A 22,859-nucleotide genomic window follows, 5' to 3' on the forward strand; every position below is an offset into this window, starting at 1 on the left:
ATAACATAACATGAAACATTTTAATCTCCAAATAACCATATGGCGAATCGAAAACAATCTACATTGAACCAGGGAAGAACCTTTATTTATTTTTTGTAATTGATAATATGGATTCTAATAATATTTTATTTTAATATACCAGTGTTACAATGTAATTACAAAATAATTGTAATTAACAACATGTACTTACTTTAGGTTTGGGGTTTAGTGTTAGTTGCTTGTAATTATGCATATTAACTGTTATTAATACAGGAAATGCATTCAAATAAAGTGTTGCTGCATATTCATATAGTCGTTTCTTAATGAGACTGAATAATGAATTACCTTTGAGTTGGCTATGATGATAGCAAAGCATGGTAAAGTGCTGAGAATCACATATGCAAGTGTAACAGGTCTCCTGCAGAAGAAATAAGAGCGTTTTCATTATAAAACACAAATAGCATCACAAACCAAGAGACATAGGTTAGAAATTAAGAGCATAATTTCATATTTTTCATATTAGAAGGGGGAGGGGTCCCATGATGTGCCTTACTTAAAATGCAGCTTGGTTTATAGTTAGTTGACATGACATTTTTAGACATGTTGTGTGACATGCTATAATTCGTTTTCAGTATTTTCCCACACAATTCTATCATTCGTTTTTATGACTATACTGAATCTATTACAACAATTTGTTATTACACCACAGAACCAAAAGGCAAAAAAACGGTGATTCTGAAATGTGAAAATTGAAACTAATCAAGAAACGAAATTCAAACTAAAAAGTTACTGTTGAATAATAAAAGAGTTCATGGATCAACTAGCCTCATATAAAAATGGAGAAGCAGCGGTTATACTCACCAGTTAGTCACTTCTGAGAACCGTTGAGTCTTAAGGATGAAGTATTTCAAAGGAACCCACACAAACAGGGTTGCAGACGCCATATAGGCCACAGAGGCCGCCACCACCAGCCAGTAGGCAGTGTTACTAGACTTCACAAGTCGAATGACTGAAGCAAAGCGCTCCATAACTACAAACACAGGAATACAGAGACATGCGAACTGCAGAAGCTCATAAAGGATGAGTTTGACAGTCTTCCATGAGGGCATCTTGACAGTACGAGTCTTCAGTAAATCCCCACGAGTGAGCCGTCACTGAATGCATCCAGTGCATCTCCCACAACACTGAATGACTGAACGCGCTGGACTCTGTACACTGGCACTGCTTACACTGCATTCTTACCTGTGCTCTTTTATTGGCACGGTAATGAAGCAGTCATTCTCTTTTTATGGAGTTATGGAAGAAAAATGTGTCAGTAGCAAACTGAAACATTACATCCAATCATGATAAGCTGCAATGCCCCCACATCAAAAACATGTAATACTGGTGTTCTTAGCACAAAAACGTGCTTTAAAAAGTGAGGATAAAAATGTCTTATTTTATTTTACATATCAAGTAGTATTTTGCGAAGACTTGTAGTCTGCACAGTAAAAAAAATTTTTACTAAGTTGATGGAAAAAAATACGTGCTTCATAAATATATAAAAAACTTGACAATAATTGTCAGAAATACTCAAAATGATTTATTTTTTTATGTTTTTGAAAGTCTCACCAAGGCTAAATACATTTAACCAAAAACACATAAAACTGTAATATTGTGAAATATTATTAGGCTACAATTTAAATCTGTTTTCTATTTTAATACATTTTAAAATGTAATATTCCTGTGATGACAAAGCTGAATTTTCAGCATCATTACTCAATTCATCATGTCATGTGATCCTTCAGAAATCATTCTAATGTGCTGATTTGCTGCTCAAGAAACATTTCTTATTATTATCAATACTGAAAACAGTTGTGCTGCTTAATATTTTTGTGGAAACCATGATAGTTTTTTTTTCGTATTCTCTGATGAATAGAAAGTTCAAAAGAACAGCATTTTTAATCAAATTAATGCATCCTTGCTGAATAAAAGTACTCATTTATTTTTCTTTTTAAATCTGACCCTAATAATAATACACTGATTCCTGAGTCAAGGGACAAAACATGTCATACACACAAAAGCCCTCTTTATATTAAAAATGAAGAAATTCATCAAAATAAAAATACGTAAAAAGTTACATCTGAATAAAATCAGTATACTCAGGGCATTCATTGCTTATATTTTTGAATAATTTATTTAGTATTATTTTAAATGCATGCTCTATACTTGGAAAATACATGTAATTTAAACTTGTCTCACCATTAGTTACATTTATGCATTTGGCAAACACCCAAGCAACTTTTATCCAAAGCAACTTACATTTCAGGGTACACATTTACATTCTTATTAATTCTTGCTTTCCCTGGGAGTCGACCCCATGACCTTGGCGTTGCAAGCGCCAACGCTCTACTGTTTTCTACATTTTTTTTGGTGCAATTTATCGTGTTAAAACGTTAAAACCAACTGAACTACATTTTTATTTTATGTCTGATTTACCGAAGAACATTGGTTATATATGATTAATATTAAAAAGGAGGGTAGAGAATTAAGGAAGTTAGGAACTGGATTGTTCATCATTGTGTGAAAACAGAAAAAATAATAAAAAAATAATAGAGAATGTATTTTAATCACTTAGCTCATTTACCAAACACCATTATTATACAACTGAAGACTTTACACTGCTGTTGGATGGATCAAATTACAATAGCATGCTTTTTAGTGCATCTGACAGAGTTGACACAAATTAAGTTATATTAAGTAAACAAAAATATATTTTTTTCTTTCCTAAAAACCTGTTCCCCTACATTATTCATTAGCTGAGACCTGTCTACAAATATATCCATTTCTAATAATGTATAATTAAACAATGAAAATTAACATCTAAAGCATGTTTTTGTAACTTATCTGAAGAATCAGTGAATCATAGTTAATCATAGTCTGTTTTGTCTTGTTAAATTAGCACACTTACAGAATCAAATGTAAATTATTATATTTTTCACATGAAACTACTTATACTACACTCACTGCAAGGAATGTCTTGCTGTTGTAAACTAGCTCCTTAACCAATAACTAAGCCACTAATAAACCACCTGTCTGCCTGAGAAAAGAACACACTAGTGACGCATAAACATGAGACACAACATGTGCTGTACATTTGGCCTAGTTTTATTGTGAATACTAATAATTAAGATGATTAAAATAGTACATACAAACAACTGGGTACATAGAACTGATACACCAAAAACAGTCATTTTCCCTGTGGATAAGGTTGACGTAAGGATTATCATCTCCGTGTGCAAATGCTAAGGTGTTACATTAGAACTGGCCCGTGGTCCCAATTTCCCAGAATGTTCTCAATGAAACGTCAGTAACTCACTGTAGTTACATCGAGACAGAGATGTGGGGTACTGCCTTAGTTTAGAGTAGGAGATTCCAATGAACCGAGTCTGTTCGCTTTAGTGTCAGTCTAATCCCTTGCCAGGACTTATGGAGTTAGATCAAGCATTCAACGCGCTAAGTGTTCAAAATCCAAGACAAGTTGCATGAGTATTTCTATCATCTGTTTCGAAACGATTATGGAAAAAAGGGGAGGGTTAGAGTGCAGGGTTAATGCCATTCGGGTTCTTCGAGAGCTTAGGAAATGTACGTTTTAAATGGACACATCTGAAATGAGGGTAATGAAAAAGGTAAATTAAAAGTGCATGATGTGGAGTAACATTACTCCTCAACTTCCCATGTGCCCTTTCTACAGAAGCAGCAGCTGCTTTGAACGTTACGCTCTAAAGACAGAGGTGAGCTCTTGAATATACACATCTGCACACAGGCAGAAAATTACATCCTTCTATTAATGTACTGTCAATTAAAACAGCAAAACGACAATCAAAATATAAATAAAATACACTAAAAAACATTTGATCTTTTTTAACACTGAGAAGTGAGCTTAAAGACATTGGGGTGATGGGCCACTGTCAAGACAATGGCAGTGTTTCGCTATATGGTTCTAGAGGAGAGATGCGAGACGACTTCTGTGGGCCTGAACACTCTCTCGCATACACACACAGACACGTAGTGATGACAAGTTTAAATGATGATGTAACCTCCCCTTTAGGACCTGTTGTGACAAACGCTGGACTATCGGGGACCGTACAACACAAGCATGCTCTCTTTGTGTGTTTTCCTGTAAGAAACGTCCAGTTAATTATTACTATAATGAAAATGCCAAATAAATGGTATAACTTAGTGTTTCTCATTACCTTCAGCAAAATGTTCTTATAAAAGAGAAGAGACCAAAAAAAGTATCAATCAGAACCGCTCTGTGAGAACACCACCTGTTAGTAGACAACAATCGGCACATCCTGTCATGATCAGAATCAGTTTTTGATGTAGTGTGTCTTAAAGAAAAGGAGAAGAAAATCTAAGAGATATCTGTGTGTGAGCTGAATGTTCTTTGTTTATGACTGTAAGTGTGTGTGTGTCTGTATGAAACCACAGAGGTTGAGTCTCTAGGGGTCCTATAAGAGGGCTTTCTCAGGGTAAGGGGTCTGTAGGTTGTCTGCAGTAGCAGGGTGGCTTTGGGAGGAGGGCACGTTGTAGCCATGGGTCTGGGTCATGGTCGCTGGAGCGCCGGGTTGGGTCTGGTAGTACTGAACATCAGCTGGGGCCAGGCTGCCAGGAGAGGGGCTGTAGACTGGAGGCTGGCTCATGTACATATGGGCATCACTGATAAACACGTGACAAAAACAAAATCAGACTTTTATAGAATTATACAAATACAATAATATTAATAATAATTTCATCAATGTATTGTTACAGATGTTTTAAACGTACAGGAAGTTCAGACGACTATGGCAAAATTGGTATCTATGTTCTTGGCATGACCCAAGGAATCTATTACGACCAGGGGCCGGTTGCATAAACATAGCCATTATGTTAAGACAGTGTCTTAAGAACTAGTATGACCAACTAGCAGTTAGTTAGGGTTAATCAGTCTTACTGTTTGGTATCAAATTTGAACAATGTACGTTTTTATGTAACTAACTTTTAAAAGTTATGAATATAAAATTTTATAGAATAAGCTAATTTAATCAAACATTATTAGCATTATTGGAAATTTCTTTATCAATTTTGACCACAAGGTGGCGCTGCCCCAAAACGTTTTGAGTGCCGCCGGGGCATGGTGCACCCCAATGCGTTAGTAAAATATAGCATTTTACTTCAAAATTTAAAATGGCCAACACCCAAAATGGCCGATATGGAAAAATTGGGTATCGTTTCGAATCGGCATGCTGCACTGAATCTAAAGAGACTGGTTTTGTGATTTTTTTTGCCAAACTGTTCAGAAGTTATAAGCAAAGAGAACCATTTTTCATATCTCAGATCATGGTTGTCGTAACAGAAACCACGTTTGGTCAGAATACGCTAAAGCTATATAGCCTCATGTTCATATTGGCATACTATTTGTCAAATTCGTTCAAACGTTTTTCAAAAATGGTTTGACAAACCAATCGGAGCAACGGCCTAGAAGGAGATCGAAAAAGTTTTTTCTGAAAATTGTAAATGACAGAAAAATTTTTATGATGGAAAATTATGTCATATGGTGCAATCAAATTGTCCTTGCCAAGGAATCAGAGGAATTTTTTTTTAAATTAGTTTTCAAAAGTTATTAGCAAAAACGTAAGTGAAACTTTTTACAGTTGGTGGCGTTAGGGAGGTTGAGTTAGATACTCCAAAATTGCTATGGTGACAGATCAGGCTGTCCTCTATCTGAGTGCCTAATTTCATAACTTTCCTGCAGCGGTTCTAAGGGCTGCCATAGACTTCCAGAGCGGAAGCAGCAGCGGCATAATAATAATAATAATGATAATAATAAGGCCAAACAGATACAATAGGTGCTTACGCACCTTCTGCCCTTGGCCCCTAAATATAGCTGCAAGCAGCCATTAAGGGGCCAAGTCAAGTCACCTTCATTTATATAGCGCTTTTTACAATACAGATTGTTTCAAAGCAGCTTTACAGTGATAATAGGAAATTAATGCAACAAAGATTGTTTTGGCTGTACAGCAGCTCTAGAAGAAAGTCATTGTTTAGCTTTTTTAATTAAGTTTTTAAATGAAGCATTACCGATGTAAAAATCATTAGTTAGTAACTTAGGGGGCCACTTACACGACACCGTTTTCGACAGAAAACTTTTAATGCGTCCTGGCAGTTAATTTACACAACAACGTCTTTTTGACACAAGCCAAGCACAAAGGCGGCACGATAAGTCATGCCAGCACGGCATGAAAAAAAAAAAAATAAGGAAAATTATGTTATAGGGTGCAATCAAATCAAAAAAAAATTTGGTTTGTTTCTAGCCCTTACTGTTCAAAAGTTATTAGCGTGAGTGAAAATTTGGACAGCTGGTGGCGCTAGAGGGATTGAGTTAAAGACTCCACATCTGCTATGGTAACAGTTCAGACTGTCCAAATTTCATAACTTTACCGCGCGCAGTTCTATAAGCTGCCATAGACTCAATAGTGGAAGAAGAACACTAACGATTACAATAGGTGCCTACCCACCTTCGGTGCTTGGCCCCTAATAAATAAAAAACTAAAATAATAATAATTTTATAAATGCATTGATACAGATTTTTATTTATATTATTATTGTAAATTTAAAAACAATGACAACAATAATGATATATTTTTATCAATGCACTGATACAGCCATTTTTATTATTGTAAATGTAATAACAGCAACAAAATAAAAATTATATTACCATCCTCATCATAAATGCATTGATAAAGCCTTTTATGTTTTTATTTCTTTAAATACTAATGACTTCAAAATATTTTAAAATTCTTATATTTGTGAAATATCATAAATTGTGATTACCTGGGAGGCTGCCCAGCCATTGGTGTTCCGGTTTGGTTCATTGCAGAGAGCTGCTCCATTGGAACATTGTATCCCGGTACTGATGTGCTGCCCATTGCATACTGCCCTCCAGTGGACTGGCCAGAGTACACCTGAAAACAAAACACAGAGACTTTCTCTAATATACCATTGCCAAAACAATCAACAACAAACAGCCATCATAACAAATTATATTTAGCATTCAACCATATCAAACTTATAATATACACACTTTAATCATTTGACAGATTCTCACCTGCTGGGAACCGTTTGGGGTCTGCTGCATGTAGTACTGCTGGCTCTGTAGTTTAGCATACATAGTGTATACTGGGTCTTCATTCATTAGCTTAGCATAGAGAGACAGTGCTTCCATGACCTTCACGTTCAGGTCGGACAGCTCTGAGTGTTTTCTGAAAGCATGACACATTTCCTACATGTGAGATCTATGGGGAATGACGTGCACATTGGTTTCAATGGATTTCATTTGCTACAAATAATTGGAGGTTTGTTTATACGCTTTGCTACATATATGGAAGGATGGATGCTTTTTTATTTAAATTAGTTTTTAGATGGGAATACCTGTCAATGTCCTCCAACTTCTGATCAATGAGAGGACCCATCTGGTTGCAAGCAGCTGATTGTGGGAGGGGGAACAAATTTGAATCAATGTGCTCTACAACACAGATCCAACGTACTCTGTCAGAGCATACGGATATGGTTTTAGACTCACCCTCCAACTGCAGGAGTTCACAGGAGTCCGACTGGTCGTCTGTTGGGTCTGCGCTCTGGATCATCTGAAGCAGCTGGTCCATTTTCTCCTGCAGAACATTCAAACCATGACACTTCTATGAGAGCTGAACACAGTTCTCCAACGAGAATATCTGACATCTTTGAAATTAAATAGTGAATAGTGGATCATTCATTTCACTGTCCAATTTCATGCGTGTCTATGGTTGTGAGGGGTGTGTATGAAGCCAAATGCTGTGAGATATATGCAGCCTCACCTCATCAATGTAGACAGGCTCTGGCTCCGGTTCAATCGTCTCTACCTGGACGTCTTCACTGAACTGCACAGTCTTCTTCTCTGTTTTCACTGAGGACAGATAAATATTAAAGATGAAATAATGTAATGTAATGAGCAGAAAGCCAAAACCCGAGAGGATATTAGCTTGTGTTAATGAACGTCAGTCGGCTATGAAGCACCTGCCGTTTACTTTCGTTTTATTTATTTTAAAACTTCCATTTGCCGTTCACCGGTTCCCCCTTCTTCCCTGCGCCATGAACTTTGTTACATTTATATTAAAAAGCATTTTAAATAACACATTAAAATAAAACACTTAATAATAATAATAATAATACCTAAAGAGGTAGGGCCTAATCTTTAAATTTTTCTGTCTCGTCTTCTGTCCAAACATACCGCGCCATCTTTCAAGAATCACAGACTTTTATGTACGCCAGGTGACATGTAAATTCCAAAAAATAAATAAATTACCATTGCAGTTTTGTGAAACATTCCTTTTTCAAACTGCCTGAAAAACCACCTCATGCTAGCGTAAAAACTTTTTTGCAATAGACTGGAGTTTTCGCAAAACAGACGTTTACGTTTTGGGCATTTTCGTTATTGACGTTTACATTGGGCATATTTTAAATTCGCAATTTCAATTAAATTTTTTATTTAAATCTGTAAATAAACATTTTGAAATTAAAAAAAGATTCTGCACTATTTCTAGGTCCTCAAAACAAGCATTTTGTGACATTGATCATGTGAACTCCATTGTACAGACAGTCAGATGTTCTTTCAGTAGAGCTCAAGATGCTCTTTTGATCATTCTCAAATTATGCGGGAGAACATGATCATCAGATTTTACACAAATTTGTAGAGTTCATGAAGCTCGAATGCTGCTGTCAATAAAGCAAGAGCCATATACAAAGTAATGGCAATTATGAGAAAATTGATAATTATGAGAAAAGAAAGAGAAAAAAATATACTTAAAAACTTTTAAAGACTCTTATGCTCAATGAGGCTGCATTTATTTGAAGAAACACCAATAAACATGTCTTACTTTTATCTATACTTAAAACAGTTTTGCAGCTTAATATTTATGTGGAAACCTTGATCCTTTTTTGTTTGTCGGGATTCTTTGGTGAATAGAACGTTCAAAAGAACAGTATTTATTTGAAATAGAAATCTTCTGTTACATTATAAATGTCTTTTGATCAATGTAATGCATCCTTGCTGAAAAGGAAATACTGAAATATTGTGTTCACAATTGAAGAGCTGCAAAAGAGTAGATGTGACAGCTTTACTCACTCATCTCAGGCTCTGCTGTCAGGTCTGCTGTCACGAAGTTTGACGGAAAAAGCCCAACACCCTGGTACGTCTCGCCCTTCCACCAGTTAGGGTCACTGTGATAGAGAAGATGCTTAAGACCCCTCCCACCAAGTTTCATTTAAAAACAAAAACACATTGGCTGTGTTTAAAATCATTCACTCCATCTTTACAGAGCGCTGAATGAACAAATTACCAGTGAATAATACAAAAGCCCTATTCAGACGGGACTAGTTTTCTAATCACCCAACATCTGTGATTTGATGCGTAGATTTGGACGGGACTAACATCACTGTTAGCCCTGGGAATTTTACTGATGTTGTGTGAAAAAAACCCACAGAAATGGCAGATTTGGACAGGATTAAAATCCATAAAATTATGTCAGTAAAATTTGAATTTTTCCTGTATATATATAAAAAAAAAACTAGTCCCATCCATATAGGGCTAAAGGGAATGACTTCAAACACAGCCTGAACCATCCATTGTGACCATCAATGAACACCTGTCATCCATGATGGTGATGATCTCGCCTGATTTAAAGGTGAGCTCATTGTCCTCGGCTGCCTCAAAGTCATAGATGGCCCTGACCTTTCTGCCCTCAGTCTTGTGAGAGGTGAGGAGGCTGCTGGTGCTCGGGTAGAGGCCAGACAGAGACACCTGAGGCTGCTGCCGCTGGTCCTTCAGAGACAGTTCGATCGCTGAGAAAGAGACACACAGACAGAGAGATTACCTCTCTTTCTTCAAGGAAATTCATTGCTGACTTCAGCATTACAGATTTGTGCCCACCTTTAGCAAGGTCTTCTTCTTCCTTCTTGTTTGTTGATGTTGCAGGGTCTTTAGCTACCAATGCAGGACTGGCTTTAGCTTGTTCTGCTGCCTGAACAAATAAAGTTAAACACCTCATAAACACTCTCTCTGACATTGACGGAAATTTCCGTCATTTGTAACACAACATTTCCTGCGATTGATGGGCATTTCCGGCTTTCTGTGATTTCACTGTTATACGGTAGGGGGTGCTATTACGCATCTTCTAAAAGAGTACAGAATCTCCTGATCAAAACACATGTGAAGAAGACGCAGAAACAAGTGATATCATATGTTATGTAAATATGTAAAAATAATGCAGTCATCAACATTAAACAGCATACAATTCAAAACTGCCTAACGTTACTGAATGAAATGTTGACCCGACAAGCTATAGGACTGTGAAGCTTTGGGTCTCCATCTACTCCATTTATGTTTTGATCATCGTTCTGAATCCCACCTGGATGTAGTATTTGACACAAATGGGATTTTCTCAGCTTTTTCTCAGCTTTTTGAATGCACGTTTTTTTCTTTTGTTTAAAAGCAGAGGGTCTGTTCTTTCTTTTGATTTATTCATATTGAGATATATATATATATATACAGCATATTCAAATATTCATACAACTAAATATTCTGGGGACCATGAAACTTGTGAAAATGATCACAAATGCTAGCAGTGGCATAGCAATGTTTTTCAAAAATGCTGGTGGGGAAAGAGTTAAACATTAATCATGCACATATTTTCTTGTATTAAATCTAAATACTAATTCACATAAAGTCTGTCACTACAGAACAAAAGGTTACAAATTTCCAACATGTTTTTCATTTACTTTTTTTGTTATTCCATTTGAACTGTGACTAAAAGGTGAACTAAGTAACTTTTTTTACCTTAACTGAACAGCTTCGGAGTCATTGGAATGGTTATATTACTTATTTCGGGTTGAATGGTGGTCGTTTCGCACTCTCCTGGTGCCCGTGAGTGGAAAATACGCACTTGCAACTTTGAGCCGGCGGGCCGCCGGCCGCCGCGTCAGGAAGTCTCGCGTGATATCAGGTCTTGCGATGTAAACAATTGCTTTACGGCCAAAATAAATCTGCTAAAATGCTGTCATTATTGCGCTCCCTCACGCTGTCCGAACCCGAATGAAGAAGATGTTTTAAAGAATGTCCCATCTGCTTTGATGTCGTTGATCTATAGCCTCTGGTGTCTGAGAATCACCAACGAATTTTTACAACAGTGTTGTCAAATATCTATTCCGAAGCTGTGGGGGGATCTCTAGAGAGAAACCTGCGAGCAAAAAGCGAGAATACAGCGAAGAAATCCCGAAGCTACTGAGTGCTGCTTTAATAGTTCAGCATTCAAAAAAACCTAAAATAAACATCAAAAAACCTGAAAAGTGCATAAACACGGTTGTTTGAGCAGCCCAACATAATGGAAAAAATACTTTTTTGCAAAAAAAAAAAAAGTAAAAAAGATATAATAATAACAAAATAAGATTATTAGTTAAATACAATTTTGAATAAAAAAAAAAATACAAAATGCATAAAAATGCACAAAATATCACAACCCCAAACTTTTGATCGTGTGTGTGTGTGTGTGTGTGTGTGTGTGTGTGTGTGTGTGTGTGTGTGTGTGTGTGTGTGTGTATATATATATATATATATATATATATATATATATATATATATATATATATATATATATATATACACACACACACACACACACACACACACACACACACACACACCGATCAAAAGTTTGGGGTTGTGATATTTTTTTTGTTTTTGAAAGAAGTCTAATATACTCACCAAGACTACATTTACAGTTAGAAAAAAAAAACAATATTGTGAAATATTATTACAAATTAAATGTATTTTCTATTTGATTATATTTTAGTCTAATTTATTCCTGTGATGATAAAGCAGATTTATTTTAGCAGCCAGCACTCCAGTCTTCAGAGTGTCACATGATCCTTCATAAATTTTATATTTATTCATTAAACACAGGCAATAAACAGGAGAAGTGCTACTAATACAATGTTTCAGACATTGTTCAGATTCAGAATAGTAAAAGCTACACCAAGGACGGATTAAGAAATAGTGAAAGCACTGACTTTTTTTTTTTCAGCAGGATGAAATCATTCTAATATGCTGATTTGCTGCTCACGAAACTTCTCATTATGTTCTGATTAATATTTTTTGTGGAAAAAACAAACAAACAAAAAAACAGGATGCTTTGATTAACAAAAGAACAGCATTTAGAAATCTTTTGTAACATTAATAATGTCTTTTCTGTCACTTTCGATCATTTAATGCATCTTTGCTGAATAAAGGTATTATTTTCTTTAAAAAATAAAATAATAATAGCCTAATCTTGCTGTCCCCAAACCTTTGAACGGTATTTCCTGTAATCAGGTTAAGCATGCTTTTTTTGTGCTGAAGATTCAGATTTTCCCTTTAAACTGAAACTGCCCTCCTGTCTTGACACACATTCAATTCCCTACATACTTGTAGAACAAGTAACTACAGCATTTCACAGAATCCAGTGAACTGGCAGATCCTGGTAGAACTGCTCACCTGAGAGCCCACCGCAGGGAAGATGACGCCCTGTTCTCTGAGGTTCTTGATCATGGCCGATATGAGGCTGAGCTGGGGGTCATTACGGAAATCCTCAGCCCATTCCACCATGAGAGCCTTCAGCTTCTCACACACTTTTGGGTGGCCCTTGAAAAGAAAGGCCAAAGCATCAGCCTTATGCTCCTGGACAAAACAATGAAGCATAGTAGTTCTACAAACAAAAGTACGTACCTTATTTAGCACGTTGCTAACTTCACTAGCAAATTCCCTGGAGCAGACCTCTAAATGGAATATTTTTCCACAGTTTGACACACATGCACCAAGTAGCTATGGAAGAGAAAACACTTATTTCATTTCAACAGTTCATTAATGGCCTCTGATGTCTGCATACTTGAGATGGAACCGTGCTTCCTGCGCATCCACGAGAAAGCATTAAGAATTGTTTGCCTTACCGTCAACGCTTGCATGGCAACATGGGGATCCTTGTGATTCACTCTCCTCATTATAGATCGCAGGCATTCTTTAGGCCTTCAGAAGTAGAGCAATAACATTAAACCTGTTAAACACCCATTCATCTAAAAGACACTCTCAAAATTATTCTGAATTCTTGGTCACTAACCCAGTGCGAGACTGTCCGATCTTGTCACAAATGTCCAGAATGAGGCCCCAGTCCTCAGCTGTGTTCATCTCACATGTCGCTTTCTCTGCAAAACAATAGTTACTCGAATATTTATCCCTCATATTGACAAAGGTTTCCTGTGATCCCACAGATTAAACAGCATAACGTTTGTATATATATATATATACAGTATATATTCATACTGAATAAAAGTGTATCTATCTGTAAAAGGCCCCAGGTTGTTCAAGCAAAATCCAAGAACTGATGACGTCCTTTCGAACGAAATCAGGCCAAGACGAAGTTTGTTTTGTGTTTGTTTCGGGAATTCGAAACAGCTAGCCAAAGTGAACTTTTCCCATCGGGGCTTTTACACCTCATTAAAGAAACCAGAGTCAGAAATTAACCCATTTTTGAGACAAAAATGCAACCGAAAGGGAAAAATCACCCTTTTATGAATTATATTATTATGTTATAAGTTCTATTATTATACGTGTATAACTATACACTACCTTTGAAAAATTTGGGGTAAGATTTTTTTTTTTTATGTTTTTTAAAGTCTCTTATGCTGAAGGCTGCATTTATTTGAAATATCTATTTATTCCAGTGACAGCAAAGCTGAATTTTCAGCATCATTACTCCAGGCTTCAGTGTCACATGATCCTTCAGAAATCATTTTAATATGCTTTTCTGGTGCTCAAGAAACATTTTTTAGGATTATCAATGTTGAAAATAGCTTATTTTTGTAAAAATATTATTTTTTCCCCCCAGGATTCTTTGAATAACAGTTAAATAGAACAGCATTTATTAAAAACAAATCTTTTTAACATTCTTAAAATTATTTAGTTCCATTACAATTTCAATTTAATACATCCTTGATAAATAAAAGTATTAATCTCCTTCAAAAAAAATAAATAAAAAAATCTTACTGACTGACTGAACTTTTGAATGGTAGTTTATATGTCAGATATCTGTTTATATTTACATGACATTTAAGAATGCAGCTTTCAAAAATCTCCATGTTAATTGTTATAATATGTTACAAATAATTATTTACAGCTACTTTTGTATTTGATGTGGATTTTATTTTATAATTAACAGCCATCATTTCCATTGTAAATCAAAAAGTCCCATGCAAATCAATTCCAGCAGGCAGCAAACATTCCCCTTAAAACAAAAAAAAAAGGTTAATGTATGACACTTACAGAAAGCAGAAGGTTAACTACAGTGACCTACATTTGTTGTGAGATTCTGTTGATCAATCTAGCAAAGTGTCAAATAGAGGACAAAGGTTAACTTACACAAAAACACACCCGCCATGGTCAGTATCAGCGATTTGGTACAGAGATAACTTAGCCTACCACTACAAAACACTCACAATAAGCAAAACCGACCAGGATATTAATTCTATATAGCCTAATACAGTTATACCATCAAACAGCCAATAATATCTGCAGCCCCAGAACACCAGTCACTGCCAAAATATGACATTCCCACATCACCATGATTTTATCTGCAATGTTTGATCAACTCATATGTGATTGTATTAACTAACCTACAAGTGCATTAACTAAATACTACATATAAACGTGTTTATATTAAATCAACGCATTCTGTCTTTAACGGTGGTCCAATCATCAACAGGCTCATAATACAGTATACAATATACACAATACAACACTGAAATCTTATTAAAAGCCTATTATAAAGGATACAGTCATGCAGTAGGAACAGTATCATTTAGCAAAACAAGCACGGATAATAACATGTAAGAGGTGCAGAAGGGGGCATTTGCAGCGTCACCGTATGAACCGTTAGCTCGAGTCAGTCGGTGTTGAATAAAAACAATTAAGTTTGAGATGGCTCAAATCATCTGAAGTAAACTGCAAAGCGCCTGTTTTTACTCAATTGTGCACTGTCAGTGCCATAAAAACAGAGAAAATTAGATCTGCTCGCTAACAATCATAGCTTCTTCAGCTACAAACTTGACTAGCTATCAGGCTAATAACATGTCTAGCTGTGAGAATGTTGTCATTAATGCCCAGGTTAATAGTGTCAAGGTAAAACCGCTGGTGGGAAGTATTAAATCACCGGAATGCCATTGCGAAAAAAGCACAAATAGTTAAAGTGAACTCGAAAGGAAACAGAAAGCCGGTGGGTTGCCATGAACAACAAAAGACAGAGATGAGGTCCCGTTAGCTCGCCTGCTAACTACATGACAAACTTACCAACATCTTGATCAAAGGGATTTGACGTGAAGAGAGGCATGGCCGAGATATACACACAACGAAATCTAAGCTCGATCCTCTTCTTGTTCGTCTCCCTGTCAGCACTTGTTTAAACGTGAATTAATAAACATAATCAAATAGAAACTACAGTCAGTGTTGCTGATGGGATCCCCTCCTCAGTCTCTTACTCAGTCTCGCAGCAGTGCATTCTGGGTAATAGAGGTGTCGCTGGAGTGCACTGCCCATACAGACAAACAGTTTGGCATATCCAAATAAATATGAGCGGGATTAGACGTTAGGTTACTGTACGACATCTATGTTATTCGACACTGGAATTTGTTAATCGGATTGTGTAAATTATGAATTAGTGGAGGTTATGGAAAATACAGCTGATAAATCATATGACTTAATCACATGGTAGACTGTCTGACTCAGCAGCAGTCACGAGATAATATAAACACATTTTTTTGTTCGTTTGTCTTATTAGACACTTGAGCATAATTTGTGACATTTGTGATTGGGGAGACCTTGGAAGTGGTCACAACAGTAACTATAAAAGGAGTGAGGTGTAAAAAGGGCAATGATAAATGTGTTTTCTCTAACAACAGTGCCTTTATATGTTGGTTTCAAAGAGGATAATTCATATGTTACAATATCATCATTTTTTTATATGACTTTTAGGTAAACAAGTACACATACATTAGACAACGGGATTTTCCATTTAAAAAAAATGTAACATTTAAATATATAAATTTATGCTCACCAAGGCTGCATTTATTCGATTAAAACAGTATATTGTGAAATATTTCAATTTAAAATATTGTTTTCTATTTTAATATATTTTAAAAAGGCTGAATTTTACACACACAAACACGTTATGTCTTATGGACTTTCTGTTACCATAGACTTAATAATTTTCATACTGTACAAACTGTATATCCCCTAACCCTAAACACAACCCTCACAGAAAACTTTCTGCATTTATATATACATACAGGGGATGCAATGAAACTGAAATACCAAGTTTTAGACCACAATAAGTTATTAATATGGTGTAGGGCCTCCTTTAGCGGCCAATGCAGAATCAGTTCATCTTGGGAATGCCAGATACAAGTCCTGCACAGTGACTAGAGGGATTTTGAGCCATTCCTCTTCCAGAACAGTGTCCAGGTCACGATGCAATGCTGTTGGTGGAGGAAAACGTTTTCTGAATTGCTCCTCCAAAATACTCCAAAGTGGCTCTAAATATTTAGATCTGGTGACTGTGCAGGCCATGGGAGATGTTCAACTTCACTTTTATGTTCATTAAACCATTCTGTCGCAAGTCTTGCTGTGTGTATCATGCTGATACATGGCACCCTCTACAGTGTACAATATTTGAGCAATCAGATGCACATGGTCATCCAGAATGATTCTGTAGTCTTAGCAGTGACGCGCCATCAATCACAGTAGGGAATGGTGGACTCATCAGAGAACAATACATGTTCCAAATTGTCCACAGGCCAAGATTTGCACTTTTGGCTCCATTGAAACCGACATTTGGCATTGGCCAAACCAAACCAGAATTAGCCCGACCATTAATATTGACTCTGTGGAGCTGCCGACAAAAAGTTTTGATGGAAACGGAGTCGAGGTGTGCATTTAATTCTGTAGTGAGTTGGGCAGCTGTGGTTTTATGTTTTTTGGATACAATCTGGGTTAGTATTTGGACATCACTTTCAGACAGCTTCCTCTTGCGTCGACAGTTACTCCTGTTGGATGTGGTTTGTCCTACATGGTGGTATGCTGACCTTACCCTGGATAACATAGCTATCAATACACCACAAATACTTGCTGTCCTGATCACAGATGAGCCACCGAGATGACCTCACCAAATTCTGTCCTCTTATTGGTTCTGCTCTACTGATGGAATGTAAAATCAGTGAAGATTGGCCACACAATAGAAACTATATACACACACACAAACACTGGCAGACAAGGCAATACAGGAAATGAATACATTCCACATTCAGACATAAATAATAAGGATAATAAAAATGTCAGAGCATTTTGAAAAATACCAACTATATTTTATTTCAGATAAAAACATGGACTTTCATGATGATTACATACATGTACATGTATTCAAATACACAACTATTTTATACATAGCTACTGCATAATCAGATATTTGAAGCGTTAAAGATTTATTCACAAAATCACATCAATAATGTCCAAGACTTAAGTAAAACTCTGGTGTGAACAAATTTTGGATTATAGTCATTACAACATATCAACATATTAATTTGTAGCTTTATGGTTGGCTGTTCAAAGCTTTATTTTAATTAAAGCAGCTACAAAGCTTCATTGTATTGCACTGGAGTAATGTGGCATCAGCTTTGTTAATGACACAGGTAAAACAGGTATTTACAGTCATGTGATTACAATACATTACAGCTTTTTCACTTATCTAAACATTAACATAACTGGTGATCAGTGTATTTAAAATAGTTTGCAGTCTTGACTTGCTCGTGATTGTCAATGACATTTACTTTTGTGTCCATCCTGTATGCTGCTCACTGGGCAAAGCGAACGTTCGTGCTTTGTGAGAGGCTACTGTGACAGAAGTCTTCTGAACTGTCTCTGTGATTGTTATATCCAATGCTCTCTGTTCATTCATAACACTCATGCTATAAAACTGGAACTTTGGCTGTGAATAATGGAGAAAATACCTCAGTGAATTATATGAAGTCAAGCACACCATGCAGATAACACGTTTCAACAAAAAGAAGCTAGAAATATATGCAGGGAACAAGAATCGGAACTTACATTCATTAGTTCGTTCACAAATGAAACCAATGCGTTCTGTGCAGAAAAAGTCGTTCCAACTGCCCTCGTGTATTAAACCTGCACAGTCTTCCCCCGCTTCATGACCATGGCTCCAGTTATCAGGCTGCCCAGGTTTCCATTTCCTTTCAATTAAAATCAGACGTGACTAATGGGGAATGTCTCCTAACACTGTAATCTCCCCTCTATATTACTGTGAATCCTCACTGGATACACATTACATTATGTATTATGTACACTGGAGTAATAATAATAGTTCATGGGTATTTTATTTCATGCATTGTTATCTACTCACGTATAGTTGGGCAGGCTCCCATCCACCCATCTCCAGATTTTTTCCTCTGCACTGTCTGTGAGGCCCAGCCAAAAGTAGCCCTTTCCAGAAATCTGCCTCTTTATCCATAGCTGTGATAGATAATAAAGAGTGCATTGTGTAACACAAATTTATAGAGTGATATTAGGTCTAAAACTCAAGAGTAATATAGATAATGCTGTTTAATTAAGACGCATTACATATTCAAGAATAGCATCCAAGATTTACCTGCTCATCTTCATCATTGATAATCAGCATAGATGAACTCTTGTTGTTGCAACTTTCCTTCGTTTCATTAAAGTTCAGAATTTCTGGTGGAGCTGAGAAGTAGTAACATTTGTCTCTGTAGCTCTTCCACTGAGGTGGGCACCCTTAGATAAAAAATAAATAAAAAATACATAAGAAATATTGTTAAAAGAGTAGCACTTATGATAAATACAGACTGGTTATGTACTGTATAATTCAAGTCTTCAAGTTCAAGTGCATCTGTATATAGCATGTGCTATAATCTCTATGTGCAATGCATCTTTAGTTTTTCATGTTTTTGTACTGTCCTTATACAAACATTTAAAAAAGTAAAACCAGTTACATATTAAAGCGTGGTTAGTGGAATTGACAACTTTTAAAGTGCCCAAATTTTGCTATATTAAAGGTTCCAAGTTTTGTTTTGGAGGTCTCCAACATTAGGTTTACAAATTTTTTAATTTTCACCTCTTGCACATCACCTCTTTCTCTCAGTGTCTGAAAAACGGTTCGACCAAGGATCCAGTCTCTCTAAACCCCTCCTTTCTAAAAGCCTACTCTTGATTGGTAAGATGGCCCAGTCTGTTGTGATTGGTCTACCGCTCACAGCGCAAGTTGGAAACGAAACGCCTATTGCCATATCTGAATTTCAGCACTGGAGGAAGCCTCAGCGCTTGATACACAGTAGCAAAGGTATCGGGTTTTACCCATAGACTGTAAAAGGTTTTACCGTATCAATTCCAGTATGAGTCCTCATCCTTTTGAGGTGTAGAGCAGTCAATAAAGCAGCCAATGAGGACCAAAGGCTGGCATTATGCAAATATGTTACATTGTTATGTAGGTTTGTAACAGGAAGTGAGACTGGAATTGCTGACAACTTGTTTCAACAGTTCAGAATCGATTCTTTCTTTTATGAGACAATAAATTTGTCGTGCAATTTGATCTTTAAAATTTAGTTCACATTTAGAAAAAGCTATATTACACACTACATGAAATGTAATATTTAAAACATTTTAACTTATATACAAATAAACAAAATACATCTCAGAGTACAAATGCCAGATATTTTGAGATCCTTATTTTATATCAAAACTATCCACGTTACATAAAATCAGAGTTATTTAATCTGTATAAACCGTAAACAGTGAAAGAGAACATAAGAAAAGCTTGTACCTGGTGTACTTGTTGGGGGCGGCGCTACCTGGCGGTTGACAAAGCCTTGGGGATCTACCGGGGGCACAACTACTGATGCAGGAAGTCCTGGTAATCCAGGAGGTCCAGGTGGGCCAATGGGGCCAACGGGCCCACGGGCGCCTTCCAGTCCTGCAGGCCCAGCTGGCCCTCTGAGTCCCTGGGGCCCCTGTGGCCCAGAAGGACCTGGCTGACCATCTCTTCCAGGCAGACCAGGTATACCGGGGTCACCTTTCTCTCCTGAAGGCCCTGCCCTGCCCCCTGATCCTCGTGAACCCTTTGACCCAGGGCTTCCTCTTGAACCAGGTGGCCCTTTCAACCCTGGCACACCAGGAGGCCCCGTTGGACCCCTTTCTCCTTTAGGCCCAGCAATACCAGGTCCTCCTTTTTCACCACTTTCACCTTTCTGGCCAGCTTTGCCAGGCAGTCCCTGGGACCCTTTGTCTCCCCGAGGACCTCTTGGACCAGGAGGACCTGAAATTAATGACAAAAAAAGTATCTTCTACTTGATTGTTGTCGACCCCAGTTGTAATATTTTGTATAATAATAAAACTAAAATACTAAATTACTAAATTTACTAAAATATAAAAAGGAATTATTCAATTGTGTATAACAAAACAGAATTGTATTAAATAGTCATTATTTGATAGCCTCGGCTCTTACCCTGAAGGATGGTGAAGTTTGTGATGAGCTGCGAGTGTTTGCTGTCGACCAGTTTCATTTCCTCCATGACTATAGAGAGGCTGCTGACCTCTTTGTCGAGCCTGGCAGCGAGTTCCTCCTGCTGGGCTTTGAGCTCTGTGCTCTCTGCCTTAGTTTCTGCCACACTGTTGTTGAGCCCCAGCAGCAGGTCCGAGTGCTGGGTCACCGTCTCGGCGCAGGTGCGCAGGCCGTTCAGGTCCATGCTGATCGCTCCGAGCAGCTGCGTGGCGAAGCTAACATTCCCTGTAATGCGGTCCATTTCCCCCTCGTTGCGGTCAAGATGTGCCTCTAGTGCATCAAACTTCATGGAAGTGGCATTGTCGTGGTCTCGCTGCTGGTCCATGAGCTCACGCAGGCTCTGGTCGTGGCCGTCGGTGATGGCCGAGGCGTTCTGCACCTGCTCTGAAAGCGAGTTCAGCTGAGAGGTCACGTCCTCCAGAGAGTCACTGTTAGAGCGAGTCAGTGCAGAATTATTAGCAGCTAAGGCCTGAAGGTTCAGCACCTTCTCCCTCAGCCAGTCGGCATCCGCTTTGGTCTGCCTAGCCACCTGCTGAAGGCTCTGATAGTCATTCTTAAGCTTCTGGACAGCCTGGCTAGTGTCCTCCACTGACCTCTGGAGGGTGCTGAGGAGGCTCCTCTGCTGGGTCTGGGTGAAGTTCAGAGTGCTGATGCTGTGAGTGTTTCTTCCCTGTTCATCTGCCTGCACCTGAAGATTCGTCTGGAGCTGCACAGTGTCAGTCTTTAGTCTGTCAATCACACCGCTGTATAAGTTTAAGGTGCGGTTTACTTTGTTGATGACGTTGGCGTTGCTCTCCAGCAGATCTCGCAGTGAGAGGTGTCCGCTCTGCATGTCCTCGCCCGCTATCTGTAGGTCATCGAGAACAGCTCTGTTGCTAGAAGCCTTCATGGCAACGTCGCTGAGCTGCTTCTGCAAGGTCTGAATTTCCAGCTTGAATGAGAGGAGTTCACTGGTGGCGTTCTCTGACTTCTCTCCCGTTTGATCATCTGCACATCAAATATGTTCAAATAAGTTCATGAGGTGAAAATAAAAAATGGATTCAGAGCAGCTGAGCCAATGACGAATAAGACAGTCCATTATACATATTTAATGATTAATTGAATGCAATGTTTAATGGCTGTTCTTTATTAATTTTAATGACTTTTAACCAAGTAAAAAGCAAAATATATATTTAAAATACTTATATATTTTATATATATATATTTACAAATATTTTTCAAGACAATTGTTGTACACATATCATGAATTATTAATTCATTGAAATCACACATTTTATAATACAACCTGTACTCACCTTGCCTTGACATAAAAAATTTCCCACCACATGACTAAAAGCAGTGAGGCAGAATTGTTAAATAATAATAATAATATTATATTACAGTAAACTACCTAAGGATTTATTTTTAACTATGTCATTCTGATAATGCTTTTTTCTTCATTATGATAGGTTATCATCGTTTTTGACGTAATGCCACAAAATAATATACATTTTATTTAAAATATACATTTTAATTCAGAAATTCAAAACATCAGAGAAAATGTGTATTCAAATAATTGTATGTGTGAAAAGAAAAATAGATAGGACAGACATTTTGCCAGTTATGTGATATTAATAGGGCAACTTACCAAGTTTCTTGAGGTCTGTCTCAACAGCCATGATTTTCCCTCCATAAGTCTCCATACCTTCTGTTACATTATCCATCCTTTGGACCACTGTGGGACACACATAACAGATGCCAGTCAAACCTCGTCTGTACTATGTACTACAAGTATACTATAAATCCTGAAGGATGCACTTTTAATAAAGAGTCAAGAGGCTGCTTGAGATTCATCTCTGAAATTTCCTTCAAAATGCTGATCATTTTGACCTGTGGACATGATTCAACAATTTTAACTTTCAGTGCACATGCATACAAATACAACATAAATTCCACACATACAGTCATGCAGGAAATACATGACACTTCATTTCCTCTGGAATTTGGAATGGATCCTGAGGAGTCTTTATCTGAGCATCTCCTGAGCCTTTGTGGTAATTCCCAGCAGTCTTGCTAGCACCACTTTAGATATTCAAGGACAGATTTTAGTCTCATCCCTGATTTGTACAATAATGAATCCCCAGTTTAAGATGTCCAAGGGCTAAAATGTTATTATAA

At 37.2% G+C, this 22,859-nt stretch overlaps 2 protein-coding genes across 3 annotated transcripts; both read right to left on the reverse strand.

Annotated features, from left to right (window-relative positions):
* Positions 1-3,110: 3,110 nt before the first annotated feature.
* LOC308686714 (signal transducing adapter molecule 1-like) lies at positions 3,111-15,833 on the reverse strand. 2 transcript variants are annotated; one of them, XR_014029623.1, is made up of 15 exons: positions 15,410-15,620; positions 13,185-13,269; positions 13,018-13,093; positions 12,797-12,892; positions 12,566-12,712; positions 9,968-10,058; positions 9,684-9,879; positions 9,164-9,258; positions 7,857-7,945; positions 7,583-7,670; positions 7,432-7,486; positions 7,109-7,262; positions 6,835-6,965; positions 4,215-4,680; positions 3,111-4,138 (listed from the first exon to the last, which is right to left on the reverse strand). XR_014029623.1 is itself a non-coding variant. In XM_081395152.1 (14 exons), the coding sequence occupies exons 1-14, from the start codon at positions 15,447-15,449 to the stop codon at positions 4,473-4,475; spliced, it is 1,551 nt and encodes a 516-aa protein (XP_081251278.1). In that variant the 5' UTR covers positions 15,450-15,833; the 3' UTR covers positions 3,111-4,472. The 2 variants fall into 2 exon arrangements, 1 of the variants encoding a protein (XP_081251278.1); XM_081395152.1 differs by having other exon boundaries at positions 3,111-4,680; positions 15,410-15,833.
* Positions 15,834-17,460: 1,627 nt separating this feature from the next.
* LOC308686713 (collectin-12-like) lies at positions 17,461-22,486 on the reverse strand. Its single transcript, XM_081395151.1, has 7 exons — positions 22,330-22,486; positions 20,646-21,689; positions 19,965-20,456; positions 18,777-18,919; positions 18,531-18,640; positions 18,218-18,360; positions 17,461-18,098 (listed from the first exon to the last, which is right to left on the reverse strand). Exons 1-7 carry the CDS (start codon positions 22,403-22,405, stop codon positions 18,079-18,081), a joined length of 2,028 nt encoding a protein of 675 aa, XP_081251277.1. The 5' UTR covers positions 22,406-22,486; the 3' UTR covers positions 17,461-18,078.
* Positions 22,487-22,859: the final 373 nt, after the last annotated feature.

The sequence above is a fragment of the Scardinius erythrophthalmus genome (genome assembly GCF_964197995.2).
Source record: "Scardinius erythrophthalmus genome assembly, contig: HAP1_SCAFFOLD_682, whole genome shotgun sequence".
In the NCBI taxonomy this organism is placed as follows: domain Eukaryota; kingdom Metazoa; phylum Chordata; class Actinopteri; order Cypriniformes; family Leuciscidae; genus Scardinius; species Scardinius erythrophthalmus.

Coding starts and splice junctions, on each gene's coding strand:
- LOC308686714 (XM_081395152.1), bottom strand. CDS start 15,449: ATGCCTCTCTTCACGTCAAATCCCTTTGATCAAGATGTTG. Junction 7,487..7,582: donor TGAACTCCTGCAGTTGGAGG/GTGAGTCTAAAA, acceptor TCCCACAATCAG/CTGCTTGCAACCAGATGGGT. Junction 4,681..6,834: donor ATGGCTGGGCAGCCTCCCAG/GTAATCACAATT, acceptor CGTGTTTATCAG/TGATGCCCATATGTACATGA.
- LOC308686713 (XM_081395151.1), bottom strand. CDS start 22,405: ATGGATAATGTAACAGAAGGTATGGAGACTTATGGAGGGAAAATCATG. Junction 18,920..19,964: donor GCCCCCAACAAGTACACCAG/GTACAAGCTTTT, acceptor TTTTTATCTAAG/GGTGCCCACCTCAGTGGAAG. Junction 18,361..18,530: donor GGGAGCCTGCCCAACTATAC/GTGAGTAGATAA, acceptor TTTAATTGAAAG/GAAATGGAAACCTGGGCAGC.